Raw genomic sequence first — 14,034 nt, 5'->3', positions numbered from 1 at the left:
GGTTGGGGGAGGTCTTGTTTATGGGATGAGTAGTTTTTTAATAATTCAGAGGAAAAGGATTGATGCGATATCAGGACAAAGAGAATGTGGGTCGGATTCTAGTGCAATATATCAGATGGGTGCTAAGATGAACAGCCAAAATACCCCAGGCAAGATTAACTGGACCTTCATTCTTTGACAGCAAGTATTACGATTCACTTAAGCAGCACATTTCATCCCATAGTACCTTAATCTGGTAGTTTCTAAACTTGTCAGTGTTGCAAAAACAAGGAGAGGCTTGGAAGATAACAATCATTTAAACACATGTATTGTAAATAATCCAATTAATAACCTCATAATAAAAGAAATTATGATCATTGTTCTTATCTGCTATAAAACATCAAACAAGATAATTTTTTGTTTGTTGACTTTTGTATAGACGTGGTGATGCATGTTGTTTCATGACCCATTGTTGTATCAACCTTCTAGACCTTTCAGGTCTTCCGGTTCTGGTCCGCTCTGCATCCCCGGAACCAGAACCAAACGAGGAGAAGCAGCATTCAGCATCTATGCACCACAAATTTGAAACAAACTTCCAGAAAACTGTAAAACAGCTGAAACACTGAGTGCCTTTAAATCTCGACTAAAAGCTCACCTATTTAGGATTGTATTTGTATTTGTATATTTAATCAATTACAAATTTATTAATGGAACTTGACTTAATGTTTTGTTTTGATTGTTGATTATTTGTTGCATTGTCTTTCTGTGTTTGATATGCTGTAAAGCACTTTGAAATGCCTTGCTACTGAAATGTGCTGTACAAATAAAATTTGATTGATTGATTGATTGATTTATTGCGAGTTTCAAAGCCCAATTTTTGAAACCACTGGCTTACATTAGAGCACAACATATTAATATTATGAAGACTGTAGACATAAATTAGATAAAAGAAACAGCAGTATTAGAATAAAAATTTCTATTTTGCCAGTGATGCATGTCAACAGAAATAATGTTTCTTAAACACAGCAGACCTAAAACAAATAAAGTTTGATTCAATATCAAACACAAGAAAAACAGGTGCTGTGAGTATTTTTGAACAGTGCAAGTCTATCTAGTTTAATCAATTTTGGTTGATTAAACTAAAATTGATGTATTCCATCCATTCTGTGAATGGTAAACACCCTGGTAAGATTAAAAAATATGCTCAATTAGGATTGCCATGACCACACAGATTTGAAATACGTAAGAAAATACGTATTTCAAAATACAGAACTAAGAGGAGCTTCCATGTTCAAATGATCAGGATTTTCCTTCATTTTCCAAGAAGTAAACCTATATAAACATTATTTGTTTGCATTTATTTGGTTGATTATCCAAGCAAGGTATGTGCCATACTCACATTTATGACCCATAGACTGTTTTTGTTTATGTAAACATAGCTCCATCTACTGGTAATAAACAGATAAACAGTGTGAGAGAGAGAGAGCGAGGAAGAGAGCAAGAGAGAGAGAAATTGTGGAGCCTAGCAGCTGGTGTGCGGTTTATCTCTTAAATAACAAAAAGTGTATTTGCCAGGGATCAGTTAAGAGTCGTTCCCATAACCCCTCTTTAACCTCTTCTCCCCTGTTACAAGCCGGATAACCTTTCCACTGCAGCATTTACTCTGCATGAATGTGAGATGGTGACTGTGTCCGTTTTAGTGGCACTTACCACGTTGTGACAGGGTGCAAAGACATCGCTGTAGAGGAGAGCACACTCCCTCTTAGCGTACGGCTGTCTCCCCAAGTCCCGTTCACACGGTCGCTCAACTATGTAGTCACTTTCACACTAAAACACACACATTTACACACACACAGAGGGAGATCAAGTGTCTGATTACTCTTAAATATCACAGTGGACTCGAGGGAGACCAGCTCACGAGCAACAGGGAACGAGGGAGGAGTGAGTGAGTCATGGAGACAGTTATAGACAAAGACAGAGAGAAGAAAGGAGACGAAGGAAAGATCAATGCAATACGGCTAAGCCGAGTCATACCTGTCCCAGGGCCCAGCTGTTTCCAAATGTCTGTGCGTTATTGACTTCCATGTGGCTAGATGTGGTCATATCATTCACTGTCACACTGTCAAAATTTCCACACAGGCCACTGAGGAGACCCTGGAGGAAAAAAAAGAGAAGTAAGGTTTAAAAGTTTTAATACTCCTTTAACTTTTTCACAATAAAACAACAAACTTCAGTGTATTTTCTTGGGATTTATTTGGGAAGTAGAGGATAATTGTGAAATGGAAAATGACAGATGGTTTTCTGATTTTTCTTACAAATCTAAAAATCTATTTTTACTCAACACTGTTTGGACTATATTCTTATAAACCTGAAAAGATCATGTTCTTTGTTCACACCTTCCAATGGGGTCCAGCTCTTATATGCACAGTAGTCTTGCGGTCCCAGAGGATGGTCAGATCCTGACTGGAGAAGTGGACCACGGTGTAGTAACCTGCATTCCAGATCTCAAACTCTGACCCTCGACCCACAACAGTAGAAGGACTCTAAAAGGGGAGTAAAATATGGGATCGAATTTAGAATAAAAAATAAACAGGGTTCTTTTAAAAAGTTTAGACTGTTACTCTGTGTGTAAAGAATGTACTGGATTGCCAGAGTTGTCAGTGAAGTAGATTTTGGTCAGTCCCACATGAATGACCAGTATTTTCATGCACACAATGCCGCTCTCATAGCAGTCCTTGTTTTGGGCAACAATGGATACTTCGGTTTCTCCAGCACTCTAGTAAAAGAGGAAGGGAAAAAAAATATAATTCATGCGACTATTCTCATTGCTGTCTGACTGTATGCAAAGAGCAGCTACAGATAAAATATTTTTATTTGCTTGTCAAGAATTGTGGAAAAGCCAAAGGCATCCGTCCAATCTGAATAATGTGGGGCCGACAACACAAGGAAATAGTGTTGAAACGCAACTCTGACCTGTTTCCCAATTCTTTTTTTAGGCCTGAGCACTGGCCAGCAGTCGGTTGGGTCTGAACCAGAATGTCTGTTCTGCTAATTCTAATTCTATATCCCTGGGAGCGCAGGAGCCCTGGGGTTTGATGTGAACACTGGTTTCTTTGTATCACTTTCAGCTTTGCTCAACGTCTGCTTGCGTTACTGTGGTCCACACCCAGCTGCGCTCTCACTCACCCACAAATACACACAAACACACTTTAATCTGCTCTAATTAAAACCAACTCTATCTTTTGAGATTAGAAATTACCTTAGATCTTGTTTCCCAGATTCAAATAAGTCTGGGGCCAGGAAATGCTAAAACGATGTTCCTCCCCATAAGCGAACTCACTGCTAGAATCCCGTATCACGCGTGATGCAAGCAAAATAGACTCACTTTAAGCAGGTAGACCTGGCAGTCAGTTTGGTAGTCATATTCAAGGCCATCAAAGGTGTGATAGTGTCTGTCGCTGTACACAGTACACACAGCTGGACATGGAGAGTAGCTGCAGTTAAAATAACCCCGATGGCACACACTTGAAGGACAGGTGCACCAGTGAAGAGCAGAGAGGAGAAAAAGATGGAGCAGAATTAAATGAGTTTGTTTTTATTATAGATTTTAAGTATGAACCATTACTCTAGAATTCAGGGCGTACTGATAAATGTGTACAATATTAAAGAGAGAAAATAACAAGTACAGGAGACATATTTACCATCTGTAGCAAGATGTTTCCACAACTTGTCCAGGCAGGTATTCAAGTCCAAGCCACGCGCAGGGGCAGTTCTCTGGATAGTAACATTCCCCCTGGTGCAGCACAAGCCTACCAACAGATAAAACACCAGTGGAATGCACACACCTTGCAAGCAAATATATTAAATCCTAATGCTGCACTTTAACTCATTAATTAAAATTGATTACAGATTCGGATAAGCTTCTAGGCAGCCAATGCTTTAATTAATGCTAGCTGGTAAGCCTTTTAAATCCAGGAAATCTAATAGAGGTCAAAATCTCCTCGGCTGAGTGATGAACAAATTAAATTTACACAAGATCATAATAACTAATTCAGTGGTCATTAGGACAAATGGCTATCATGATTGTAAATAGACATTGCTCATTGATAGTTATGTGTGACACATATAGTGCTTCACAAATGTTTTCAAACCCCCTTCATCATATTTTGTTATTAAAGCAACCAAATCCATTTTAAATTAGCCCCATTTTCTTTCAATAGCTCTAAATAAAATGTAACACAACCAGAAATCACCTTTTATACAAATAGTTTCTGTTAGTGAATAATATCTAGATAAATTTAACTTTCCTTAGACTGTGTCAGAAGTCACTTCCAGAACATTAGTGAACAAAAAGCATCATGAAGATGAAAAAAGAAAGATTATTACTCTTGAGGAGCTACATCTGTCCACAAGCTCAAGTGGGAGAATCTTATAACTAGAAAAGTGAAACATTGCATAAATCTTGCCTTTGATGGAAGAATGGACAAAAGAAAGCCATTATTGAAAGAAAGCTATACGAAGTAAGATATACTTTTTGAAAAAAAGCATTATAGGGAAACCAGCAAGCATGCAAAAATGGTGTTGTAATCAGATGAGGCCAGAATTGAACTTTACATCCTCAAGATGCCATCCCCACAGTAAAACAACCTAGTGTGAATTTGCTGTGAAGTACAAAAGTACAAATGTAAAGAAATGTATTGATATTATGTTGTACTTAGATCGATCAATGAGCTCATCATTAACAAATCTCAATGGAATTTAAACTTGAAACTAGAATGACGTCATTTGTGTTTGTCTATGAAAAGCAGTAATGGATCATTTCACAGATCACAGTCTGTAAACAATAGTGCAAAATACTGAAAGAAGGTAAACCCTTCTATTACCCTGGAGGACAAACACAGCCTGGTATGCACAGTGTGTTGGGTGGGCAGGTGAGGTTCAACATCAGGTTACGGCAGGTTGGTGCACAAGCCACGCCTCCTTTCTGCTCATTGCAGCTGTGATACACTTTTCCTTCTGGACACTCTCCCTCTTCTACGCTATCTGGTTCTACAATATTCAGACACACACATACTCAGCAAAATCAATGCGACAGTTGCTTAAAACATCATCAGCAGCTGCCAGTCATGAGAAACAAACTTCAACTTCAGAAATGAAGCTCTTGAGTACAGCCAGAAAGGTATAGCACTTTGTTGTTGTAGTGAACAAGAGAAGGAAGGGAGCAGAGAGGTTACCTTTTTCTTCTGGCTCACACTCCATCTTCCCATTTCTGCACAGGCTAGTGAAGGAGACATGGGAGAGAAAGAATCAAGTGTTTGTGAAAGGGAATAATGTTATCAAACACAATCCTAGTTAAGAGTTTTATGTCTCATTTGATAATCACTGAAGCTTATATTCCTTCTCAAAGAAATCAAATGGCGTATTCAGGTATGACAATGTGTAGACAGGAGAGAAGGAGAAGAATGTTTTAAATATTCAGACCAAGTTGGAGCAGCTGTGACATACCAAGGGCCAGATGCACTGAAGGTCACTTCTCCTGGTTGCGACACACCACCCATGGAGTAGCAGTGACACTGTGACCTGATGAGAAACTTAATGCATTATTTTGATGCTTTCTATGTTGACCTAAAGAAAGACAACTGGTGCAAGCCAGTTCTCAGTTGCATTCAAAATCACTTGTTTTTACGGATAATTTAGGAGATACATCAGTCTTACAACTGGACACAGCGCCTGCGCACATCGTCATAGTAACTGCCATCTAGACAGGCGCAACCTTCGGCGCAGTCAGCCGGGCTGCAGGTCTCGGTGCTGGCAAGTGCACGACAGGATCGGCCACAGGAAGACACACATGAGTGGTACTGCATTCCTCCAAGACATGCAACTCCTAAAGCAGTAGCAACAACAAACAAAGCTCAACATAAAATATCACTAAAATTGTATTTTTTTTCCACTAATTAAACAAATAAAATAGCGATTACTTTTATTAATGTTGATGACTATGACTTTCAACCATATAAAATCATAGAAAATAGACGCCTGCTTACCGCACTCAGACACTTGCGACCTGAAATTAATGTCGACTCCATGTTTGGAGCAGAGGTAAGTGTAGTGAGCCAGTGCAGTGCACAGACAGCTGCTCCCACAGCGACAGGCCTGGTAGCGGCACTGCTGCTGGTAGATGTTTGGACTAATGTAGCCATGACACGGAGCAAACACACTCTCCAGAAGCACATCACACTGGGAAGCATAATATGCTGGGCCACATGCAAAAAGATCATCACGGACTGGCCGACCAGAAACAGTCAAGCTTTAACAACAAAATTTGTGAAAAGAATTACCGTTGTGCTGGTTCATCTCACATGGGTCTACAATGGGCAGATTAACTGGCGCAACACAAGCAGATGACACTTTCCAAGCATTGGCATGAAGCTGAGGAGTGCCTTCTATCATCCCTGCTGGAGACCTGCAAGAAAACCCAAATAAAGTTCACAAAAACATTTTCAACATTGATATTCATATGGATAGAACGTCTTTACAGGAAATCGTCTCGTAAGTTTCCGTTAAAAGTTCCACAAAGTCCCAACGTTTGTCCATGCCACTGGCTGCTGAGTTGTAAGTACACCCGCCCTCCTTGGCCGTCATAAAGCAGGCGTAAACCAATCTCTGTTTTTAGCTGTGTGACCACAGAGGTCAGTCTGTGCACCTTTACTGCATCTGTACATCCAGAGAAAAATGATTAGATTTTAAAAGTTATGTTCCATAACTAAAATATTACATACTTAAAATGTTTTTTTTTTTCTTCTAGTTTCAAATGATGCCATTATTTATTTACAGCCTCTACCGTCAACATAGGGAAGGGTGGGGGATGGGTTGACACCGATTATCACCTCCCCTTCTCTGGTCAAGGTGATTTGATGACTTGCATCTTCATCCAATACCACTGTCACTGACTGAATGCACACCTGATGCTGTCATGAAACAGAGTGATGGAAAATCAGTCATGTCATGAAAATACACAGAAATACACACACTATATTACCAAAAGTATTCACTCACCCATCAAAGTCATTAAATTTACGAATGCTAAACTTTGCCAACACATTTCGGACAATTTTATGTCCCCCTCAGGACATGAATTGGCAGTCTGATGAGCTATAATTGGTTGTTGAGTCCTGACCTCAGGCCCTCTTGTCTAACATCAATATCTGACCTCAGATATACTGTACATTTCAGGAAGAACGGTCAAAAATTGCACTAAACACATTCAGAATCTTTGTAGACAGCTGTTCCATAAGAGTTGAAGCTTAGAAAAAGGTGGGCCAATCTCATAAGGCTTTAGTAGTGAGAAAAACTGTCATTAAAAACTGTGGGACTTTTCCAGTCGCACTTCCTACTGTAATGCCATATTAGATGTGAATTTGCTTTTATCTAGACTGTTCCATTGTCATAGCTGATGTCCAGTTTGTTTGTACAGCACATTTCAGCAACTAGGCAGTTCAAAGTGCTTCAAATTAGACAAACAACAAGCCTCTCAGTAATATGCACAAACTTTAAATAAACAATACAGGTGTGCTGTGGTGGCGTAGGGGATAGCGCAACCCACGTTTGGAGGCCTTGAGTCCTTGACGCAGCTGTCACGGGTTCGATTCCCGGACCTAGCGACATTTACCCCTTCTCCTTTCCTGTCAGCCAGCTTTCATATAAGGGACACTAGAGCCCACAAAAAAAAAATCCAGGAGGGGAGGAAAAAAAAAAAAAAAACACAATACAAAGAGACATTTTTATAGCTGGCATGGCATCCACTGGGTTTGGTTCTGACAATTAACTCCAGACAATAAAGCACAAGTGTGGACGTGGGAGTTTGCTAAGACAGGACAATTGTCTCAATCAGCTAAAAAAAACAGGAAAAAAACATGTTTCTTAGTATAGTACTTTATTCTGCATGTGTAAGGGACAGTGTGTTACCTCTTCACAGGTGGTATACTGCAGCGTGATGGTGAATTTGCTGCTGCCTCGGCTCTTTGCCAGCACATACTGACACGCCCCGGGCTGGAGAAACATCCTGCCGTCAAATGTTGTCACAAACATGTCTCCTACGACTGAACACTCGGCTGTGACAGGAAAAATACAGAACGGTAGCTTTTTTCATCTACTTTAATTGTTGCTTACAATCACAAAAAGTTAGGATAGCATAAAAGTGTGTTTTTCTTAACAGCCACCCCTATTCTTGGTTAAGTGTTGGTGGATCCACCTATTTGTGTATTTTTCTGTAGAACATAAATTGGCTCAAAAATTGCACAGTTTGGCCATTATGCACTATAATGCATATTATGTTTTATGGAGTGTGACCAATTAAAGTAGACAACTGAAAGCGTTTTTTGGAAGACAACTCAAGAATTCACATTTTAGCTATTTGCAGGAGCCTGCAGTGTCCGACCCCCACGAATATTGCAGGTTCACTGTATTTGGACATATGGATGTTCAATATCAGTTTTAACAATGCTATAAAAATCCATTAATATAAATAAAACTGAAGAAAATAAACTTCTAAAATTTTCACAAAAATGTAATAAAATGTGTCATTTCTAAATAGGAATAAATTTATTCCCATAAAAGCAGATACAAAGAGTAGTTTCAAGGAAGCATGCCATGCTTGAAGCTCAGAAATTATAGTTTGGTGTTCACCTTTGAGTTGTAAAGAGTGAACTTCATGGTAGCGTTAGATAAGCTGTCAACTGCCTTCAAAAAAAGTAGCAGTTTATGAGTTTAGTAAGGAATTCCTCAAAAGAATATTAAATCAGCCAAATATGAAGACCAAACTACAGTTTGCCAGAGAGGATATAGACTAAGAGCAGTACTTGTGGAATAATGTTCTTCGGACTGAATTCAAATTACTTAGATATCATAACAAAAACATAACTGACATAAACCTAGCCAGATCATAATTATAAGATTCATCATGAATTCCCCTTTGAATCAGTGTTGGATCAGCATTAAAAAGAAAAGAAGGATGCTGAAACATGACTGAACCCTGCAACATAACAATGACCCAAAACATTCATCAAAGGGCTGTCAGAAAAGTAATAATTTTCTGACAGATGCAAAGACCAGCTCATGATATTATACTGCTAATGGTTGATATGAAACATGCTGTACATTCACGTAACTTCTCAAATATCTCACAGTTGTAAGTGAGCAGTGAGACAAACAAAACAAAATAAATTTAACAAAATAGGGTGAATAAAATACATTAGGAGGTACGGTGTCCAAACTTTGCTCAAAGTGAGAATACAAATCTTTCTTTACATTTTTTGTCTAATAAGTAAAACAAGAATTTTTTTTTTCCCTTTGGTTTGTTTAATCTAGCTGTTCAGTTTCTCCTCCAGAAAAAAATTAGGTTAGATATTGTTATGTGAAAATTCCCTATTAAAAAAACCAATATTCAATATGTTATCCAAATTTCTTTCACATTTCAGTAGACTCACCTGTGCAGTTATTCTCTGTGCAATTCCACACTCCTCCCATGCAAACACTGAAAAAAAAAGGTAATGAGCAAGTTAATTATGTCATATGTTCCGACAAAAGACAGTTCACACATACCAGACGCTGCAGCCTTGTTGAAGCACTTGTCCTTGCACATAAGATGTTCCATGATAGACACAGGGACACTGAGATGCAGGGATGCATGTTCCATTCTGTAGGATGAGACCTGTGTGCAGAAAGGGCTTACATTCAGTTATCTTGACTTATTTTATTAACCTAGCCATCCTCTTGTTTGGTTTAAATACCGTCAGGGCAGTAGCAACCATCCAGGCAGTGCAGGTTGGTTCCTAGACACTCTTTCTCAAATGTACATGTGGGCGGACAACAACTGATACAGTCTCTGTACACAAAGCTCTCCTCGCAGCCATCATCTGTGATAGCACAAACAGGAAACAAGCTAAAACAATGACACATGAGAGCCTGAGAGGATAAGTCTGTTTGACAGGTGTCTTAGTAGAGAGCAGTGGAGGACCCTTACTGCATGATGGAAAACTGTCCCTCCACTCTCTTACAGGATATCCAACATGTGAGCAGGCTCTGGTGTATTCAACCAAAGCTCGACAAAATGTTTCCTCATCATCGGACCTAAAAGAGAGAGAACATTTTGGAATAATTTAGTTACTGATGCACAAGATTCTGTTCAAATAAGTTTCGAATGCATACAATTGGCTGTGATCAGGCTATGACTTACACACAGAGGTCAGAGACACAGCTGGCAACAAAGGGATTTGGGTCGATGTTTTCATGGCAGGACAGAAACGGAAAGAAAAGAAGAGCACTGCATTTCTCAATGGCATCCTGCAGATTTGCAAAGAATGAGAAGGTTGGGATACATACATTTGAAAAAAAAAAAACATAAGTACATTTACACACACTTGTATACATGATTGTCACATGAATTATAGTGTTTAACCCATGGATTTGAATCATCCATTTCTTAGGGCTGAATGATTACAACTGATTATTTCTAGAAGCAAGATCTGTGGATACAAGTTGGTCGGTAATTATTGTCCTCCTGGAATTATGTTGAGGCTTCAACCAGAAGGATCGATCTTAGATGAGGTAATATTTATAAAGATGTTCAAGAACAACCAGCAACCTTCATATCAAAACATTCTCAGTAAAAGTTGTATGGTTTGACAAGACAAAAATTTAACTCTTTGGCCACGAGGTCAGTTTAGAAAGGGGAGGCTTTTAAAACCAAAGGGTAATATACAAACCGTCATGCATGATGGTGGTAGCATCATGCTGAGGGTCAGTTTTGGCTTGTGGTGCTGAACATTGCACACAGTGGGTAGAACAATGGGAGATTTTTTTCAACAAATCAACAGAAAGGTAGATGAAGCTTGAATACAGCTGGATGTTCTTACAGGCCAGTTATGCCAAATGCACATCAAATATTTTTTTAGAAAGGACCCATACAGCTTAGTTTACCTGAATATTGAACACACCGGCCCAAATTTACTTAAACCTGTATGTGTAATTTTAATCTTGTGTAGATTACTGTATTTTCCGGACTATAGAGCCCACTTTACTATAAGCCGCACCTACAATTTTTTATTTTTTAAATGGCTTATAGCCGCACGGGGCTATAAGCCGCTGGTGTCTCCGCCGATCTCGGTTTTACACAAGAACGCAGCAGAGGGAGTGTCCATAATAAATCCGCTATTAAGGTCTCCAGCACCGAAACATGGATTCGTGCCGACCTTACATGCAGCGGCTCCACTCATCCATCTATACTCCTCAACTCAAAAGCGGCATCTTTTTCTTCGTGTTGTTTTCATGATGAGGGGGCTTGAGTGTGAAGAAATTTCTCTGCCGTGCCTGCTGCTAGCATGTGCTTGTTCTAAATAAAAATTAGCACTCTCTTGTTTTATTTCCAATTTTGACTTCCAATGATTCATTTCCTGCTAAAGAGCCCCCTGGCGGTTGAAGAAAAGCCGCACCGGGCTATAAACCGCATGGTTTAAAGCGTGGGAAAAAAGTAGATACTTATACTCCGAGAAGTAGCCTACGGTAGATGAAACTTGCAAATATTTTATTTCTCTGGCCAATTTGTATTTTTAATGAGGTTGTCTGTTGTATCATGAAACTAATCAACTAATAAATAAATTGTTGCTTTTCTGTCTGAAAAGCAAATGGGCCATATTGGACATTTTCGTTAAAAATGTTCTTTTAATACTGTGATACTGCCAAGCAGTGCTATTTGTACTCAAGGTTATAATAGCATTACAATCTCATATCAACCCATGTCTAAACTCTACATGTTCTCTTTTGCCAATTTTCATACAAAAAGGAAATAAAATGCATTACAATGAAAATGCAAATACAAAGCTGAAACATTGTTCTATGGTTCTTACATCCATGTCTGACTCAGAATGGCAAGGGCCATTAAAGTCAAGATCTACAGAGGGACAAGCTCTCTCATGAGGAAGGTCCACTGTCCAGCTGTTTGCAAACACTGCAGGCTCATCTGTTCGAATGCCTTAAACACAGAGTGAACACATGACAGTATGTTACCAACAGGCTCATATCAACAGATTAGAAAATGAAAGTGCATGTTCATTTCTCTTAAGTATAGCAAGAAGCCAATTCAAACAAAATTTGGCATTGCAATGACATGTAGCTACAGTATATCCATATTTTAGATATTTAGGGTTTGACCTCATTATTTTTGAAAGCTTTCTGCCAAAAAAAACAGAGATTATAATTAATATTACTGGGCAAAAGAGGAAATGTTCATACTTCTTCCAGGCTTTTAGAACCAAAGTGAAAGTTCTTTTCTTTCTGCTCTTGTGTATGATAGTCCCACCCCTTCTATAATTGACCAGAATCGGCGCTGAGTGTATAATAACAATAATTGCACTAAGTGGGTGCTGAGTGAGGAGAAAAACGGATGAGGGGCCAGTTTGCCCAGTCATACCCCGAGCAGTGTTGAGGTCATCACCAGCAATGTGGTTGAAGTTCCCACACAAGCCACAAGGGGTGCCCTGGTGCGCTTCGCTCATCTTCAGGTAGACGCCTGAGCCTCCATCCCAGGCCAAAGAGAAGCCAAACACACTCTTGACAAGCAGGTAATCAGCCAGTCTCTCTATAAACACCCCACCCACAGTCTGAGGCAAACTTAACCTGACATTTCAGACAAACACAGACAAAATGAAAGAGTCACAAATGATACTGTCAGGAATTGAGAAATGTTGATGGCATTGGCATTTATTGGTCAATGTTATTAGGTTATTTTGTTCTCTTCACACCTGCGACCTCCCTGGTGCACCTGATATCCAGAGATATGGATCTCCTCCTCGTTTGGGAAGAACAAACTGAGAGCTCTTGGACATGAATACACACTTCCCTCGCACGCTCTGCTATTGTGAATCTGAGAAAGCAAGCAAAATAATGGACCAGAGAGGTGGGTTTAAATGCATTAGATTATCATTACAGTTTGTTTTAATTATGGAAATAAAAAGGAGAAACTTTGATGTTGGATAGTGTTACATGCCTGCAGGCTGTTTGTTTCTCTTTCCCCTCCCCCTTTGTCTCTTCACAGGTATTAGGGAAAGCTGGTGTCAATCTCCCTTGATTGACCCTCATCAACCATGGGCCAATCAGCATCCAGGGAGGCCTTATTTAAGCAGCCCAGCTGGGGAGAGCGGTGGCAGCTGGCTTTGTTACCTGACGCATGTCTTGTTGCTCTTTGTATGAAGGTTTGTGGTGGGAGTTAGAGGGTGAGGTAAGTTTGGGGTACCCTGTACATTTCATCACGTAGGTGTTTGTTCTGTTAGATACACTAGGTAAGTAGGTGGGTGCCGCCCATGTAAAGTTTTGGTGGAAACTTTTGTTAGATTAGATAGGCAGGGTTTTTGTTTTCTTTTGTTTTTCTAGCACAGACGGAAGTTAGGCCCTGTTTTGTTTTATTATTTTCTTTGATTTGGCACCACCTAACCACCCCTTTCTCCCCCACAGTTTGTGTGAGCCTTCTGGGATTTTCAATATCAATAAATCCCTCCTTTTTTTACAACATTCACTTGGACTCTGTCAATTTGTTGTGGCTGTCGTGTTACTGCCCTCCTCACAAAAAAAGGGGGGCCGTAACACAAGTGGGGGCTCGTCCGGGATATCCATTTTCCCTGAGCTGTAGACATCCATAATAAGTTGAGAGATCCTTGTGTCTGTTTAGAAATGAGTTTCAGCTTAGAGGACTTTGTACAGGCTCCTAGCCATGAACAGCTGGAATTGTGTCGTAAGGACGACTTGTTATGTCTGGCTGAGCATTTTGACATTTCAGTGAAAAAACACTTTTCAAAAGCTGAAATTAAGAACATTGTTGTTCAAAAGCTGGTTGAGATTAAAGTCCTAGGGGACCCAAGCAAAATGGATGTAGATGTTTGTGATGTTCCTTCTGTTGATTTAGGACGCCCTCCTTCAAAAGATGAAGGAGTTGCTGTACTGGCAACGCCACCAAGGGGGTTGGCAGAGCCACAGGCGCTCCCTGCGACTTTACCACGGTTCGAT

The 14,034-nt window shown here is 39.7% G+C and overlaps 1 protein-coding gene across 1 annotated transcript in view; it reads right to left on the bottom strand.

Moving 5' to 3' along the window:
- otogl (otogelin-like) overlaps nucleotides 1-14,034 on the bottom strand; it is a 40,688-nt gene that overhangs the window by 16,835 nt on the left and 9,819 nt on the right. The window contains exons 7-29 of the mRNA XM_044124629.1: nucleotides 12,777-12,898; nucleotides 12,446-12,651; nucleotides 11,883-12,007; nucleotides 10,214-10,320; nucleotides 10,001-10,107; nucleotides 9,768-9,893; nucleotides 9,580-9,688; nucleotides 9,465-9,511; nucleotides 7,945-8,090; nucleotides 6,821-6,947; nucleotides 6,516-6,693; nucleotides 6,318-6,442; nucleotides 6,024-6,233; nucleotides 5,695-5,863; nucleotides 5,485-5,559; nucleotides 5,214-5,257; nucleotides 4,863-5,028; nucleotides 3,681-3,788; nucleotides 3,365-3,503; nucleotides 2,621-2,755; nucleotides 2,376-2,522; nucleotides 2,014-2,133; nucleotides 1,690-1,806 (exon numbers count right to left, since the gene is read on the bottom strand). Coding sequence (XP_043980564.1) covers nucleotides 1,690-1,806; nucleotides 2,014-2,133; nucleotides 2,376-2,522; nucleotides 2,621-2,755; nucleotides 3,365-3,503; nucleotides 3,681-3,788; nucleotides 4,863-5,028; nucleotides 5,214-5,257; nucleotides 5,485-5,559; nucleotides 5,695-5,863; nucleotides 6,024-6,233; nucleotides 6,318-6,442; nucleotides 6,516-6,693; nucleotides 6,821-6,947; nucleotides 7,945-8,090; nucleotides 9,465-9,511; nucleotides 9,580-9,688; nucleotides 9,768-9,893; nucleotides 10,001-10,107; nucleotides 10,214-10,320; nucleotides 11,883-12,007; nucleotides 12,446-12,651; nucleotides 12,777-12,898 — 2,955 coding nt within the window. The remainder of the gene's footprint in view (nucleotides 1-1,689; nucleotides 1,807-2,013; nucleotides 2,134-2,375; nucleotides 2,523-2,620; nucleotides 2,756-3,364; nucleotides 3,504-3,680; nucleotides 3,789-4,862; nucleotides 5,029-5,213; nucleotides 5,258-5,484; nucleotides 5,560-5,694; nucleotides 5,864-6,023; nucleotides 6,234-6,317; nucleotides 6,443-6,515; nucleotides 6,694-6,820; nucleotides 6,948-7,944; nucleotides 8,091-9,464; nucleotides 9,512-9,579; nucleotides 9,689-9,767; nucleotides 9,894-10,000; nucleotides 10,108-10,213; nucleotides 10,321-11,882; nucleotides 12,008-12,445; nucleotides 12,652-12,776; nucleotides 12,899-14,034) is intronic.

This window comes from Gambusia affinis, linkage group LG08 (genome assembly GCF_019740435.1).
Source record: "Gambusia affinis linkage group LG08, SWU_Gaff_1.0, whole genome shotgun sequence".
Classification (NCBI taxonomy): Eukaryota; Metazoa; Chordata; class Actinopteri; order Cyprinodontiformes; family Poeciliidae; genus Gambusia; species Gambusia affinis.
This window is presented reverse-complemented; position numbering and strand designations above follow the sequence as displayed.